The following is a 17,992-nucleotide window of genomic DNA, read 5'->3' as shown; positions in this document are numbered from 1 at the left end:
CAGTTAAGTTTCTAGGTTCAATAAGAAGCAAGGCTAAATGTACATGTTTCTATTCTCTAAATAGTTACATACAAAAACAAAAAATGTGTAGAACGTAAATGTATAGTGTAACAAAAAATTATAGAGGGACCACACCCATTGCATCATCACCCAGGTAGAGAAATAAAAATCACCCCCGTAACTCATCCCCAATGCTTTGTCCTTTCAAGTCAAAATAATCTCTCTGTCCCTGAAATAAAATAATTGAGTTTTGTCTACTGTCAAAATGTATAGTAAGGGTAATCAATCCATACATTACCCTGACTTTTCTTTTGCTTGTATTTATTTTTTTATTTGCATGTGTATATGTGAACTTTAAGCTATAATGAACACTTTAATAAGTGTTTCTGGGAAAACTAGATCATTGTTAGGAAAATTAGAAAATTAACCACATGTATTAAAATTTGTATGGGAAAAAGTGACAAAAATTTGAGCAACAAAGTATAAACAATGTGGCTGACTTCGTCTCTATCTTTCGTGGAGAGGACATTTACTGTTGGACTGAAAATCTATAAGAAAAAGAGAAAATATTTTTAATACATTCCAGTGACATTTTAAATGTTTAAACCAAACATAAAATGGTAATTAGGAGAAAACATTTGGAATGTATACCAGAGAACAAAGGATAATACTCAAATATTATGTTTAATGATTGAGAGACTTCACTTGCTTGCTATATGGAGCCAAGTGCTATCATTTCTATTCCAGAAAGTTCTATTCAAAGAATATGAAACAATTTACTATATTTCTTTATTCTATTGCATATGGACACCTGGGCTAGTATTTTTGGCTACTATAAGCAATGCTACTACCTATGATTTGTACATGTCTCCTGGTGCTTATGTGTCTGTATTTCCCTAGCCTAGGATATATGTGCAGGATTGGAATAACTGCATTATAGGGTTTCAAAATTCTAAACTGATTGTGTACATGTTTTACCTTTGTCTTATAAAATGCTTAAATGTCTCAATTTCACATTCTTATTTGTATGGCATCCCAGAAGAAAGACCATAATTTACCTTGGCTAGTGTTCTATTGTCAGGAACTGCTGTCACGTCAAAACGAAGGTCGCTAGTCAGAGGGAGCCCAAAACTCCAACCTCCATATCTACATAGAGTAATGAAATTTATATCCGTGTTACTGAATAAAATCTTCATAAGTTGATCTGAGATGCTTAAGTAGGAGTTCAATGTTTTTCTCTCCATTAGGAACACATTTACAGTATGAAGTAAATACTGCCTGACAGATATTTTATGTTTTATTGATTCTTCTTATCGTATTTCAATCTCAAGTGTACATTACAACTAAAGGTAAAAACTCCTTCTAAACAATTGCATTTTAGCAATGATCTCTCTGAAAATGAGTAACATATAATTTAATCATTTTCTCCATTTTAACTGAAACATGCATCATCTCAAAAATCTTAATGTATTAGTGCTTAAATATATATTGTAGGTAGCTACTTCTAAAGTGGTATAATATCAGTTCTTAACTTTTTTTAAATGGCCCAGTTTCCTCTATGCCTCAATCTTTTTCCCCTATGTTTTTTCTTTACTTGGATGCTTGAAGATAAACTAGATTTAGCTACTTGACAGTTCATGGTCTCTAAAAATTAGAAAGTTGATTTTTAAAATGCAAGCAGTAATTTTAAGAGTAGGCACCCACCAAATTAGGGTCAGTTTAACAAAAAGTAATGGTGCAGAATAATCTTCTTGAGAGTATAATTCCAAATGTAATGCTATGGAGCTATAGTTTTTGACATATAATTGACAACACAGTTATTAGTCAATTTTTAAAAAACTGTAGGTTTTAGAATAGTCTGTAATAAACTCATCTTTAATGAATTATTTTATTATAAAATAAAATATTTTATTTGATTATAATACCCATAGTTACTGACAATATTTACATTTACATCTGTCACTAGCAACTTTCCATAAGGATACACACCAAAATGTTAATAGTAATTACATCTGAATGGATATATATATATATTTTTTTTTTTTTCTTATCTGTAGTTTAAAATAATTTTACAGAGAGTGTTAATCATTTTTGGGTACTGAGTAATAAAGGAGGGAAGAGATGGAGAAAAAGAGAAAACAACAGTGATTGTAAGCTCATGAATTTTATACACATGGCAAATGACCAAGTGGGTTAAGTCCGTGGCCTTGCTACACACAGGAACATTTTGTCCATTCACAAATACACTCTCAAGTTTTGGGATGTTCTTGTTGGAACTAAAGTCATTTTTCATTAAAGAACATATTTTAAAATTCTGAATAATCCAATCTAATAAATAATTCCTCTTTTGCTTCCAAAAATGTACAAATTTAACAATACATTTTTGACTCTTAAAAAAACCAACATTTGTTAATTTGTTCAAATGAATCTTAATTTAGTTATTACTTAAATTTGAATATATAAGATTGTTTAGCCAAAACCAAGAATTTAACCATGTAAACAACAACTGCACTCATTACCTCAAGTTTAAATGTCAGTTACTATTAAAATTAGGAAGCAATTCAATTATAAAAGGAATATTTTACCTTTTTTGGGAAAACTTATTGGCAGTTGAGATAAGATAATTTTCCATGTGGCGCCCAGTAACAGTAAGGTTATAAATCATTTGGGAAGAATAGGTTCTTCTATGAGGTGGATAATAATTAAATTTAGGACATTCCTGGAAAATGAAAAATTAGATTAAAAATTAAGTTTTCTCTGGCTTATACTGCACAAATTAAGTAGATAATGACAAGGAGCTTCAGCCTAATAATTTGTCTATTACTGCAAATATTGGATAAAACTATCCTTGATTTTGGAGAAGAAGTCGTCTTGCATATTGCCAAGAAATCAAAATAGTTATTGCATATGTAGAACACATACATATAGTTATATATATAGAACATATATATAGTTATTATATATGTAAGCATATACATATGCTTATGACTTATAGCCCAAAAGAATACGAGTTAACAAATGTGTGCTGCTTCATTCACTGGGCTGAAAAGGAAATATTTTTGAAGAATAGCATTAAATATTTAGATGACTCACAGTTCCCTTAATAATTTACAGAGAAATGGAAAGTATTCACTCTAAATTAAAAAGATAACATTACCAAACATAACTTCTCACTGAGTGACAGCTGTGGATGTAAACTTCATGATACATTACTTTTAGATACTTAACTTAGATATTTAAAGGATCTAACCTAGTTACATATATTACTTTATCTGTATAGATATATATTACATATAAACTTTTAGTATGTAATGCTTTTATAATTATAGAAAAGTAGGGGCTGGGGATTTAGCTCAGCAGCACAGCATCTGCCTGGCAAGTGCAAGGTTGTGAGTTCGATTCCCGGTACCGGAAAAAAAAAAAAAAAAAAAGCAAACAAATTATAGAAAAGTAGAAAAGTTGTAAAAATAGTACAGAGAGTTCTTATATACCCTTTGGCCAGTTCCCCCATGGTGAACATTTACATTACCATGCACATTTATTTTGAGCTTGTTTTAAAACACTTACTGTTATGCCCATAGCTTTATGAACTTCATGACCACTTTCTTGTCATTGCCATGATATCTAGCCCAGGAAAAGTCTAGCACTGTCCAGTTTTTCCTTTCATCATCCCTTCAAACTGTGCCCTAGAGCCCAGAGGCTAGCATCACATGTGTGTTTCAAGAACCTAAAGTTGCACATTGCTCTGAAAAGTCAGTACTGGATTTAATCTTACATCTAAGTGTATCAACTTGAAGATCATGTTCCAGAATGGCACTGATTTCACATTTTAAGGAAGATACCCTTACGTCTACAATGCATTTTAAGCTTAATTTTTTATTAAATTATATTATGTATGTGACATAGCATACTGTTTCACAAATTTTGACAAATTGAACAGACTCTTATAATCAACTAAGTCAGAAGACAGAACAATACCGCCCTCAAGAGCATCCCTCATCATCCTCAAAGGAATGGACACAGATTAGTTTTGCCTGTTTTTATATTTTATATACATGGGAAAATATAATAAGTTCTACCTTGTGAGGCTTTTTTCATTCATCCTTATCAGAACCCTCCATATGACTCACACATACTAATTTTTCTATTAGGGTATGTGTGAGTTTTTTGCTGGTTTGCAGGAGTATTCTATATATATGATGTTCTGAATGTGAACCTTTTCTTGTGTATTGTGACTATCACCTTCCACTCTGTGGATTTCCTTTCTACTCTGTTAATAGTGTCTATTGATGCATATACAATATAACTTTTTCTCTCAAAAACCTTAGGGTTTTATCTACAGCCAATGTCTAATGTGCATAGCATCAGTTAGGTAAAGTGACCCATTGTTATTAACCCATTGACAATAAACTGACAAAATAGGCTGGAGAAATTTTAATCTACCATTTTTGGTAGATTAATAAAAATTATCTAGCTCCCCAATTGTGTTTGTTTCTTGAGTCAGGATATTGCTGTGTAGTCCAGGCTGGCTGTAAAGTTACTATGTAGGCCCAAACTGGACTTGAACTTGCAATTCTCCTACTTTGGCTTCCCAGTATTGGGATTACAGCCATGTACCATTATGACTTGTTTCAATTTTAAATACTACTTTACTTGATCTTACAATTAACTAAAGAAAATATATAGTGAATTTCAGAATTAGCTAAATTAGATGAGAGACTAACATACTCTGAATACTAGCTAAAACTAATTTTTAAATACTCAAGAGTTCCAAAAGTTCTTGTTGGATCCTAGCTCTTACTCTTAGTATCTGTCTTGTGTGAGAACGCAGAATGGGGTTGCATTTGCTGAATATATTTGCATTCTAAAATATTGTATCAGCTCAGGCTATACAATATGTCAATGTGAAGAAACTATTGAAAGATTCCTCCTCTGTGAGAAAGTAATTTGACAATATAGTAGCCTTTAGAAGCTAACAGTGATTTCTTTTCTCCAATAATCTATTAAAATATTTCTAAAGTTTGAAAATTGACCATAATAATTATACAAACTAATGTAATACAATGTTGTAATAAATTTGTATACTGTGTAGGGATCAAATCAGGAATCTTTAACTTCCCTACTGAATTTTCTTCTCCTAACAGTTTGATGAATTGATAAGCTTAGAAAACTAAGGTCTATTTTTATAGAATATAGGCTGAGTAAGTGATTGTTGATGTATTTCAGGAAGTGAGTTTTCCTGCAGGTTGGAGGCATTGCTTAGACATATCCTACAGGTGACTTACCTCCCAGCTGACAGTCTGGCTGTATTCTTATTATGACAGTTACAGCTACCTTTTGTTCTATGAAATGTAGAGCTCTCAGGTTACAACTAGACTGACACAAAAATTCATTTTCAGTTAGTTTCCACAAAGAGCATCATAGAATTCCCTATCTTTGGAAATTTGACCTGAGTTGAATTTAAAACAGTGAGCTGAAGTTCAAAGTCAATATTTTTGAGCTGTGCAGGTCCATATATCTGAACCACTAGCATCCATATAATGAAATTATACTGACTCTTTGGTAACCTGGATAGATCTTTCAAATTTTGATATTAATTCCTTTCTTTTCCCTATTTTGCTGAAACTGAATTTCATTTTACCTGGATATTTTCTGAGCAGGAACAAACACCAAAATTAGTGATAGGCTCTCCACTGGTGTTCCATCTGTTCAGACTATTTTCCTTTAAACAGCGTCTGTAAATAAAAATGATATTAAAATAAAATGTATTATGCATCTGTACCCACCATACACATATATGTTCTCATGTTTACACAGATATACTTAAGCAAGTACTTGGTATAAATTCTAGGTGTATAGTCGTAGGTACAATTTACTGATTTTTCATAACTTGTATGTGCAATGCACTACTATTTTCAGGAGATTTGACATTTTGCATTGGGGGACTGAAGATCATTTATTGACTAGTGTTAAAAGCAAAGCTCACTGAATTGTCTTACAGTCACAGAATGGAGCTTTTTGTTCCCTTTCTTCTGTTTGTTCTTTTCATCCTCTCTTCTGATAGAAAGCATAATAATACACCAAGATCATCTTAACAATGTTAGGTAATATCTTGAAAATTTGAACAAGCTTAGTGTGAAGGCATGGGAATTGTAGTCAGAAACACTGGGTGTCAAGTTTAGCTAATATCTTACAATCTAGATTTCTTTAAAGAACTATCTTCCCTAGGAACCCTAGTTTCTTCATATGTAAAATGGGATTGAAATTTTCAGAGTTTGGGGCTGGGGATTTAGCTCAGTGGCAAAAAGCGCCTGCCTGGCAAGCGCAAGGTCGTGAGTTCGGTTCCTGGTACCGGAGGGGGGGGAAAAAAAAATTGCAGAGTTTAACTGTTCAATGTAAGTATGTATACAAAAAAGCTGGACATATTATGAGGCATCTGATGTTTATTATTACAGTATACTATAGCTAGGGAGCAAATGAAAGGAAGTAGATAAGATCTGTTAAATGGATTTCTACCAGGGCACTGATCTTTTAAGGCCAAGTAATGCACACCTACCCACACATCCATGAACACACACACAAACTGGAATGTTGAAAGTGAAAGAAAAAGAGCAAAGGCCACTCACAAATCACTGCTGTTCAGACAAATGTTGTCAATGCCAGGGAAATCCCACATTGCTGAGACCAGCGGTTTTGTACTTGAGTCATAATTCCTGAAATAGTAAAGGCCACAATCAAATCCATTATCTTCCACTAATCTGTGATGGTGATGGATGTCCACAAACAATTTGAAGAGATGAAATTTTACTGTTTTTTTTAAATCTAGGAAAGACTCAATTTCCAAGGGAAAAAAATCTCACTAGGAAAAATGAGCACACGCCTTGTCATTGTTCTGTCATATGCATTTAGTGCTTACTTTCATACATATTGTGCCATGCTACAGAGAATTCTGACTTTGCTATTCAATATTAGTCAGAGCAATAAACATTATTAACTGTATAATGCAAATGATAGAAATCGCATACAACTTGGCCTTCTTCATCAAAGTCTAGTCATTAAAATAAATATCTACTATAACCTTATTGTTAGATAAGTGTAAACATTCTTAAAGAGCCATTTTGGGCCATAAAAGTAACATACTGTAATAAATTAAACTGTTTCTTTCCTAGGATTAATATTGTGGCTCCAATGTTCTCTATTCTTTGGCATTCTGTGAGATTCAGTTGGGTACGACTGCTATTCTGGCAGCAGTGGGGAAGCATCCTTTTAGTTGACAGAAGGAAACTCACGCGTAGAAGGCTGTCTGTTCGGAACCACCATAAAGAGAGGGGGAGATCTGGATCTCGGGATAACTGTTGTTGGAAGAGCGCAGTGTGCCGAGGCCCATGGCCGTGGTCACAAAGACGATGGGAAGGACCACCTGTGCAATGAGCCCCTTCCAGTTCCTGCGCGTGTGGTGGAACCGTTTGATGAGAATGGCCATTATCTTCTTCAGCAGCAGCCTACAACCGTCCAGCCGCTCTCCTCTAGTCAGGACTTTGTCTGATTAAGAAAAAAATTTGATATGGTTCTAGGAAATTCTTTTATTTTTTCCTGTGCTAGAGGTTGAATGCAGGGCTTCATACGTGCTAGGGAAGGGTTCTACCACTGAGCTACACCTCCAGCCTGGTTCTAGGAAATCTCAATAAATCCTGTAATAAACTTACTTCAGAAATTCTGGATGAATGGCATGGTATGGAAAGCTTATATTTTAAATATTGGATGGGATGTTTAGCAATTCATCTCTCAGTGGTCGTCTATGCCCCAAATTGAGGACCATAATATCATCTCATACACAGCTAGATAAAGGTGCTTTAAAAATTATAATTTGCTAGACACAAAATATTATTAAACCTCTATATGAAATAATTTTACATGGAAAAGTTAGATACTGAAAATTTCATAAGTGAACATTATCTCCAAACTCCAAGTCTCAATGCAAACTATCAGTATTTATTACTAATTATGAGTAATCAGGAAATAGTTTCCATGAAGAATCTAAATTTAAGTAAGATAAATAAAAAGTAAAACACCAGTCTAGTCAAAGACTTCATTCCTATTGCAAGTAACTTTGTGATTGTAAGTCTAATTGTTTCTAATTCTAACATGAGGTCCAAAAATTCACCCATGGGTATGAAGAGGGGGATTCCTGTCTTCCAAAGTATAATTCTAGTTCAACCACTTGTTCATTTCATTCTCTTGAGAAATTTGGAATGATTATGGCTTCCTAACACTTCATTTTTATGAGTCTCAAAAAGAACTCCCTGAAAAACAACTTAAGTCTCTCCCCTCCTTGAAATGATCTTCAGGTACTGAAAATCATTCCATGCTTCTGAAAGTCAGGGCAGCTGTAGAAGCCATAACAGCTCTTGTGGTTAACAATTGCAATACCTCCCTCTAAAAGTAGGTTCAGATATAGCACTCTCTCTACAGGCCTGCCACCAACCATGCCTTCACACATCATAAGTTGATGGTATTCGTTGACCCTGTGTATATTTTTAATTTTCCATCACAAATTATACAGCACAAAAATCATGATCTTCATTTAGCTGATAAGGAAAACTACAAAGCTGCTTAATTTAAAATGAATTCCAATTAAACAGAGTGAACAAGTTTAAATGCAAACTCATATCTCTGCAAAAGGGAATTGTGGAAGGTACTGAATATTTTTGAGTTAATTAGTATGCTTTTCTGTTTCTTGAGAAATTACATGCGGCTGACTTACAGGTGTATCAAATGGAGTAAATGTGCTTTCTCAAAGATAATGTCAATGGGGGGAACATTTTGACTGATGAATAGTTTCAAATTATGAGGCAAATACATAGCATTTACTTCCTGAAGCAGATGACCACTTTCTAATCAAAGTCTTCAATTCTGTGGACTGTACAATTATATTCTGCAAAAGATGATAAATGAGGAATGTGGCAGAGGACAAATGAGCCTCAAGTTCCAGAATTACACAAACATCAGAGATTATCTTTTTTGAGTTTTAGAGACAGGCAAATGTTTAATTAAAAGTTCTATTCCTGGAGATTTTTCCTAATTTAAGCAAACTGTTGAAGTGACTATTGCATAATTTATATATCATTTTACGACATGCTTCCTTAAGTAAATAGTGTTTCTAGAGGTATAAATTAACTGTCAGAAAGAAGCTAAGTGACAAAAAAGTTGCTTTAAAAAGACCTTAACCTTTCAAAGTTGTGTCAAGGAACAGGGTTTGAGAACATACACCATGTGAATAATTGAGGGGAAAACCTATTATTACAGCTATTTAACCACTAAGTCCAACTTAACCAATTTAGAGTCCTTCCCCCAAAAGGATTTTCTCATCCCCTGAGTTACTCAGAGAAGGGGGAGGGAATTAAGCAAAATATCTAAATTAGGTTTATACCATCTCTGTCTGTGAAGTTGCTACTGCTCACAGATAAATCATCTGGAGTCGAGATGCCCTTGGTATTGGAATTCCCAATTTTCCGTTGTGTTAAGTGCTCAAAATTCATATCACCATTTTTCTGTGACTCTTTAGTCAAGTTCAGGAAAACCTAGAAAGAGAAGCCATACAATATCATTAACATCAAAATGCATATCTCTGCTAACTTCTAAGTTTAATTTTGATTTTGAATTTTTGTTACATTTTGAGACAAACTACCTGACTTTAAGAGAATATTTTCTTATGTAAAAGATGGGGGTTCTCTTATTTGGGCAACACCTTAATCTCAAAATCAGTCTCCCGTAAGAACAGTACTGAGATAATTTTAAAGTTTTCTGATTGGTGAAATATTTATTTATTTTAAAATATTTCTTTGCTTTTTAAAAATGTTGCACATAATTAATATCCAAATGGGGAAATCTGCATGCATACCTCTTCAACAGTGGTGTCTGAAATGCCATAGCACCCAATGTTGAGGTCACCCATGCCCTGGTCCAGCGCTCTTAGGAGTGACAGATAGGCTCCCGAGACTTTGGTATTAAATGGAGGAAGCACATAAACAAGCTCTCCTCCAAAGTCCTCTTTGAGGTAGGCATCAGGGAGGTGGGATCTGATCATTGCTGTCACAGCCATCGTGTCACATGTTGTATTCGAATCTAGACTTGGACTCTAGAAACAAAAACAGAAATTGAGCATTGTCCTTTATATACCATTGTGCCTAAGGGCTCTAATCAAAGAGTCATGCATTCTTGTTGGTCCATTCTAGACCTGAGTGAGATCACATATCACTCCTCTGGTACCTCCCTGTCTCAGCTGGGGACCTTGTGGCTGTCTACAAGTCACCATTCTACCCAATTCACTCTCCTGCCTCACTTTGTCCCTTTTCCAATTTAATTGTCCGCTGTTTTTCCTCTACCTTGCTCTACTCCATTCTTTTTATGTTGCTAAAGTGATTAAGACTCAGGCATACACTGTTCTCAGAGTCTATGTAACTGCTATTCCTTTCCCCTGGGTACAGCAACATGTCCCATTTCTCACCAGCTCCAACTCAGAGATCGACTGTCACTTTCTCTGAAAGCCCATCTTTACTACCCTGCTTAAAATATTACAGCACTCAGCATTTCCTCTTTCCCCTCTCCTGGTTTATTTCTATCTATAGCTATAGAGATAAAGACACTAACTAATATACTAACTCCTAATACATTTAATAATTTACTCATTGACTATATTATTTGAACCTCTCATGCTCCATCAGAATATAAACTACCTGAGGCCAGAGATTTTAATTTAATCAGATCATAGATATACCTCCAGTGTCTAGGATAATGCTTGAATGTATTATAAAGTGTACTATGCCCCCAACAAATGTAGCTTTGAAAGATTAATAAATAAAATAATGAGTAATTTTTAATATATTAGAAGTCCAATCAAAATGATTTCTGTATAAAATAAACAGTGGTGCTCAAAACCTGCCTAACAGCATACTCATGTTGCCCAGTGTTTTCAAATCATATGCTCTGTTAGATGGTAGGGAGATTTTTAACAGCATTACTGTCCTTCAAAAGCTGTAAATGTTCTGCTGACCTGAGTTATGGTCTGCTTGAGTTCTCCAGACTTTTCCAAAATGAATACATGACTTCTATATTACCTTCATTTGTTTTTGATAAGCTAGAAAATTTAAATTTAGCTTTGCATGCTGACATGTTAGGGAAACTAACTGGTCACCCTTCCATCAGTAATGTTAAGATGGAGATCACTGTTCACTTCCCCGTGATGGTGAACCTTGTAGAGCTGTCAATAATACAAACGGCTCATTGCAGTATGCATGCCATGGGTTCGCCACCGCTGATACACTTTGTGTCTTCACATGCAGTCCCCAGACAAGTGGCCTCTGCATCACCTGTGAACTTGTTAGGCATTTAGTAAATTCTCCAACCCAAACTACTGAATCAGACATTCTTGGGATGGGACTAGTTACCTGCGGTTTTACCCAAGATCTTTAGTATTCTGAAGTTCAAGTCTGAGAACTGCCAAGCAGGTTTATTAATCAATTTTATCAGTGAATAAAGTTAGAGAGGGTCTGCCTCTGTTTTTTATAAAAAAAAAAAAAAAACCCTTAACCCCACAGTGAGGCATGTTTTCTCTTCTACTGACCTTCTTCTTAGTGAGTGTGAGGTGGTACCCATCTCCAAATGCTTCCTTGAGGTAAAATGGTGACCCACAGCACCGCAGCCCACCCTGCTCTAGGAAGGCAATTCGGTCACTCAACACTTCAGCCTCGTCCAAGTGATGTGTCGACAGAATGATTGTTCTGGCTTGAAAATATAGTCGAGAACAACAGAGAATAAAAAATGAAGACACAGTTCCCAAATACACAGAGTTTACAAAAGTATGACCATGGTATTTGAGAAAAGTCATGTTTTATGAGCTAACTAAAAACAATGAGCACAAGGAAATTCCAGAATGATCCAAAGATGTGTGCTTAAATATTTAATGGTGTTTTTCACACAAATTGGCAGCAAATAAGCATTTGTTATGCCGTGTAGCTAATGTCCATTCCATTTGCTGGGTAGGCCTGGGCAACACTAATCTGTCAGGATTTTGCTCAGGTTTTTTTTATTACATGTCATCTTCCTTTCTCTTTTCTCCTAAACTTCATGATGGAAAAGTGATCATTTTAAAGGCTTTTTGAATATTCCTCTCTGATTAATCCACTCCAGCCTGATTACTCCTTTGCTTCACATCCTGTTAGCACTTATTTAGTCTGTTTTCAGTTTATTTTCATTTGTGTATGTTTGGTGTCTCTAATTAGATTCCAAGCTCCTCTAGGCAGACTTTGCTGGATTTGCATGTTCTCAAAAAGGCTAGTTAAGTGCTCAACTCACAGTGAACATTAGCTAGACATTAACTAATTGACCCAGAAATTTAGCTGAAAGAAGAGAGATCTTGGAAAGAGAAGAGTCCATCTTAGACATTTAAAGGACAATAAAAACAGAAAAGGCATCTTGCTTTTGTGTATCCCAGGAGGCTGAGTGATGACTATTGAGTGGAGAAGCTGTGAAAGAGCACTCATACCAGTTTTGTTCTTGGATATTACATCCCATATGCTTCGGCGTGAACATGGGTCAACTCCAGTGGACGGTTCATCCAAAATCACAACACTCGACCCACCAATGAGAGCTATGGAGATAGACAACTTCCTCTTCATCCCTCCTGACAGCGTTCCAACTCTCTTGTGACGATGGCTGTATAGTCCGGTTTCTTTCAGAGTCCTTCAAAAAGAGTGCATGGTAGTTATTTTTTCCAGAATCTATTTGAACATTACAAAAGCACAATAAATACACTCAGTGACAGATACATTTGCTTAGCAACTATTGTGTACTCATTCAGGTGCAATAGACTTCTGAGAATTCAACTTTTCTATTGTTTATTATCTACTTGGAGCTACTAAAATTAATACTTTTAAAAAAACACAAAGGAAATATGTAAGCCATTCATTTGGCCATTGCTTATAGAATATCTGCTTATTTTGTACCAGCTCATTTTTAGTGCTAAAGAAAAGCAGTGGGCAAATAAACGTTCCTACCTATAAGTAGATTTTGTTACAGTGTGTGCGCATGTTAGGAGGGATATGGAGGAAGATTCAGTCTATAATATATTGTCAAGCAAGTTTATAATGACTGCAATGCAAACTAAAGAAAGCACATTATGTATGTGAGATAAAGCATGACAAGAGCATGTTACTTTAAGCATTTATTTTACATAAGACACTCACTTTTGAGAAGGTAAGATCAGAGTAGAGACCAGAAAAGTGGTTAGTAGACTGAGATGAACTCCAAGGGCTGACTGGAGAAGGGAACTACAAATTGAAGGAAGAGTAAATAGAAAAGCCTGAGGCTGGAGCAAGCTGAGCATATATGGTCAAATGTGCAACGAGGCCAGAGACCCCCAGGTAGAGTGAACAGGAAGAAAGTGGTCAGAAAAGACATGAGAGATGAGGCAGGGGAAAGTTCATGTAGGGCCATGGAGGCCTTGATCATGACACTGCTGAGTTTTCCTGTATATTGTGTGTGGCAGGAAGCCACTTGAGGCCACACAGGACTGACTTGGCCTGAATTTTAGTTGAAAAAGAGCATCCTGGCTACTCTTTAAAGAACAGCTTGTGTGAGTGGGAGGTAGAAGTCTTGAGTCCAGTTAGGAGGTTAGAACCAGTGACGTCACCATGTACATTAGAAGCAGTGCTTAGGTCAATAGCAGAGCCAAAGAAGAAGAGTGAAATAATTTCATAATAATTAGCTGATGAGGATAATGCCATTAAGTGTATATAGTGCCAGAGAGGTAGAAAAACTAAAAAGCAATTGATTTGTGGGAAAACACTTCCTACTGGTATTATTATGAGTTGATCAACTAACGTGTCTTTCAGAGAGGTTAGAAGCTCATGTTCTTGTTCTTGGCATAACTCACTTTTTTACTTCTTCGTGGAGCTGTTTCTTAGTCCAGTGAGGAACTTTGATGGAGCCGTACAGAAGAAGGTGTTCCTTAGTAGTAAGGTAACTGAACAAGACATCGTGCTGCATGCACACGCCCATGTTCTTCCGAACAGTGTCTAGGTCTGTTTTAATATCTTTCCCATACACAAAGATGGTACCAGCAGAGGCACCAAACAACCCAGTTAACATAGAGCTGGAAATGAAGAAATAATAAATCAGACACAGACCAAGCATTGAAGCTAAATATTAATAGCAAATTTATCTCATTTGTTAGAAAAAATTGTTATGGTGTATCTCTTCAAGGAGGGTGAAACTATGACACAAAAGGGTATTACATGGAAATAAAAGCTAAAACTTACTTTTAAGCTTTTAATAATTTAAAGTATTGTATAAACATTGTGTGATGGTGGTGGTAGCAATAAGGATAAAAGGGCTGTGCTCTTTATTGAAAGTGCATTCTCTCCTTGAGAAAACCTGTATATTCCCCTGGCATCCCATAGTATAAGCTCATAAGTCTCAAAGTTATGTCCCTAGCCCAGAATCCATCACTTAGTTCTAGGCGTGTTTTGCTCATGCAACAGACAATGCCACTCCGTGAGATGCTTACAGGTCCTCCAATTCAACACGATCTTTGGCCTCAGCCATATCTTCATTGACTTGACCTCTTTCCTTGTGTGACAAATTCATACACTGGATTACAAACCAGGAAATGAGAATTCACTTTTACACCCTCCTCTTATATTGGGGTACTAACTCTATTCACATTTCTCCATTTTCACAACCACAAATACGATGTGCCCCGCCCATGACTATAAGCTCCTAACTCTTCTTCCCATATACTCTTTGGTCATCTCCTGTCCTGTTCTCTATGCTGTGTCTGTATCTTCCCACCTAGATAATTCCTGGTCATCTTTCAGAGGCTTAGTAAATGGGCAATTCCTTAATATTCTCCTCACTCCATTACCATATAAGCTCCATGAGATCAGAAAAAGGACCTACTTTCTCACCACTCTGTCATAGTACTTAATAAGGATCTTGCCATGAATACTTCTGGGTTAAATAGGGACTCAATATCATATGCAATTTCCCCATAACATGTATTGAAATACAAATAGCACATTTCATTCTGTAAAGTTTGTATACAGAACTATCAAATGGGCATCCTCAGATAAAATTACAGGCTCTTTAAATGTCTTCTCTTCCTTTTCTTCACTGTCCTCTTATTTCCAACTGGGAGTCTTGCCTTTTAAGCATTGTATTCTCAACAGAAAGCCAGTTCTGGCTTTAAAGAGGTTGTGCAAATAAGAGAAGCTATATGTTCACTTTTTTGACACCTTCCTTTGTCTTTTATTTACAAAAATATTAATGTCAGTGTTTTTACAGTCACTCAACTTATTCACAATGATTAAAAATAAGACATGCAACACCTGAAACATTTTTGTAAACAAAGGCCAGAGCATCAGTAGCACTTAACGCCAACTAAGCAGCTAAGCAAAGGTGGAGCACTGGAGACAAATCACAAAAATATTCAGGAAATTTCACTTTCATGACATTTCAATCTCTCCACCATTCTGACACAGGAAAATGCTACTTAAGTGAAAAGTGATAAAGAAAAGTGAGAAAGAAAGGCCCATGTACTGCTCCTTCCCTTTTAATCTATATCTGGTGATAATTTTGTTTCCTTCAGAATCAAAACAAGAGTTTCCTGGGGTCGAGGATACAGCTCAGCAGCAGGGCACCTGCCTGGCAAGCGTGAGGTGCTGAGTTTGATTCCTGGTTCCAAAAAAAGACAAGGGTTTCCAGCTGGAGTTTTGTGTGATCGTACTAGGATTTGCAAATGCAAACTTATACACGGGCCAGGATAGAATCTTAAACAAATGAAAGAGACATGGTGGATGTGACAGTATAAATTGGTGGAGACAAAAGATGAATCAGAAAGCAGATGTTCCCTTCAAGACAGCAATTACTAATGAGCCCTAACCAATAGTCTCTGCCTAAAAGTGTGAACTAAACATTTCAAAACTTTTTACTCTCTTAATACATTCCAGAAATGTTTAGTTTTAATATGAAACTCCTTTTAAAAATACTTGCACCAAATTAAAAATTTTAAGATATTTTGTACGGACCAACACAAGGTGGATAAAGTAAGTGTGCTCCATCTGGCCTTTGAACTGATAGTTTAGGATTTCTCCTTTGGATCCATTCCATAGCATACATGTTACGCCATGTTACTCCATCTGGAAATGTAATAACTTTATTTTCATAATATGCTTGTGATATTATGCATTGAAAAGTAACATACATGGTAGTAGTTTTTCCGGCTCCATTTGGTCCCAGCAGTGAAGTAATATGCCCTTCATAAAAGTTCAGATTGAGGTTATCAACAGCAACTTTTGTACCATACATCTTTGTTACTCCATGCAGGGCAACTCCAACTGGGAGATCTTTTGGTTCTGGCTCAATGTTGGAGGGAAACATGTGTTCAGGGCCTGGGGAGAAATTGAGGGAAGAGTTATAAGCTCACCAGTAAGAAAATACAGTTAGAGTTAGATTTTTTAAAATTAAAAGTGGAAGACTGTATAAATACAATCTTTTAAATAAGCAACAAAAGGGGCTGGGGATTTAGCTCAGCGGCAAAAGCGCCTGCTTGGCAAGCGCAAGGTCGTGAGTTCGGTTCCTGGTACCGGAGAAAAACCCAAAAAAAAAAAATAAATAAATAAATAAATAAATAAATAAGCAACAAAATCCAGAAACAAATGATCTATTACATACTTGTCTCCTTCACATGGCTACAGAATAAATGGTAGTGGAAAACCAAAGTCTCTACAGTTTGTATTGGCCTTCTCTGTTGGAAAAAAGCAGTTCTAGAATAAAGTATCCTAAGTTCTCCTTTAATTGACAGATTTTTTAATTGACAGATTTTAAATATTTTTAAGTCTAAGACTTGTCTGATTGGGCAGATGATATCAATTTGTGGAATAAATGGCTACAAGCTGTGATTTACAGTGACAAGACCAGCAGATCTGAGACTTACAGACTCCAGTTTGTTAACTGCTGCCTGAATCCCTGCAGGCATCACCAAAGGACCACCTGCACGGTCACGCTTAGTTTACAAAGATGACATCACTCATCCAGTGTCAGGAGGACCCGAGCTCGGAACTGTTTTTCTAGTATTAGTAACACATTGTGCTAAATTACCTGGATGTGTTACTTGGTTACTCCTTATGACTGGCGGCAGATGGCTAGAGTTAAGAGTACAAATTGTGGCCAAGGAACAAAATTTTTCTCCGTGTGAGTCTAACTGGATCACAAAGGAAAACTATAATCTTGGCCTAATTGGCACCATATGCTAACCAACTGAGCTAATGAGCCCAGAAAAGCCACAATTCAATCCCCGAAAGAGTCCAAACACATATGTGTGGACATATTCATCCATGACTAAAAGGATAATTTTGCCATTTAGAGGAGCGTAACTAAAAGTAGCAGTCATGTGATTTTTATATCATTTCTCTTAGAGTAATGAATGGCATTAACCTACTTGTCTTACTAGCAGATGGGTTGGTGTTCTGCATCATGATGTTGGTAAACATAAGGCCATTGCTTTTCTCACGCTTCACCTCTGCACATCCAAACCGCTCCTTCCAATAGGAAGGAAGAACTGGAAAATACCATGGCGCAGCCATGCCATATGTTCCTGTAATAAGGAAAGGGGGTTAGTCATTGGCTTTTAACATTAAGCATTGGAAATGAAACTGTGTATGGTTCAGGAGTAGTTTCATTTTTTTTGATACTGTACAAAACAGGTGGTTTCAGTTTTCAAAGTAGAGCAAAAAAGCTAACCTTCTAAAATTAGGGTCACTAAGGTGCCATTAAATGTCATAAAATATTCATATTAAGTGTATAGTTAGATGATTTTTAGTAAATTTATAAGGCTATGGCAGCATCACCACAAGCCAGTATTAGAATATCTCTGTAACTGCAAAATGTTATCTCATGCCCTTCGGAGAGAATCGCCGTTCCTACCCCAGGTCCC

At 35.9% G+C, this 17,992-nt stretch overlaps 1 protein-coding gene across 1 annotated transcript in view; it reads right to left on the bottom strand.

Annotated features, from left to right (window-relative positions):
* The window catches only part of Abca12 (ATP-binding cassette, sub-family A (ABC1), member 12), a 176,773-nt gene that overhangs the window by 24,481 nt on the left and 134,300 nt on the right, over positions 1-17,992 (bottom strand). The window contains exons 28-39 of the mRNA XM_013520777.1: positions 17,498-17,653; positions 16,262-16,448; positions 13,934-14,152; positions 12,545-12,741; positions 11,624-11,784; positions 9,902-10,138; positions 9,431-9,581; positions 7,290-7,542; positions 6,627-6,713; positions 5,642-5,735; positions 2,586-2,719; positions 1,059-1,146 (exon numbers count right to left, since the gene is read on the bottom strand). Coding sequence (XP_013376231.1) covers positions 1,059-1,146; positions 2,586-2,719; positions 5,642-5,735; positions 6,627-6,713; positions 7,290-7,542; positions 9,431-9,581; positions 9,902-10,138; positions 11,624-11,784; positions 12,545-12,741; positions 13,934-14,152; positions 16,262-16,448; positions 17,498-17,653 — 1,964 coding nt within the window. The remainder of the gene's footprint in view (positions 1-1,058; positions 1,147-2,585; positions 2,720-5,641; positions 5,736-6,626; positions 6,714-7,289; positions 7,543-9,430; positions 9,582-9,901; positions 10,139-11,623; positions 11,785-12,544; positions 12,742-13,933; positions 14,153-16,261; positions 16,449-17,497; positions 17,654-17,992) is intronic.

Source organism: Chinchilla lanigera, unplaced genomic scaffold, assembly GCF_000276665.1.
Source record: "Chinchilla lanigera isolate Chin_1 unplaced genomic scaffold, ChiLan1.0 scaffold00056, whole genome shotgun sequence".
In the NCBI taxonomy this organism is placed as follows: domain Eukaryota; kingdom Metazoa; phylum Chordata; class Mammalia; order Rodentia; family Chinchillidae; genus Chinchilla; species Chinchilla lanigera.
The sequence above is the reverse complement of the archived record's forward strand: the minus strand, read 5'-3'. Positions and strand labels throughout refer to the sequence as shown.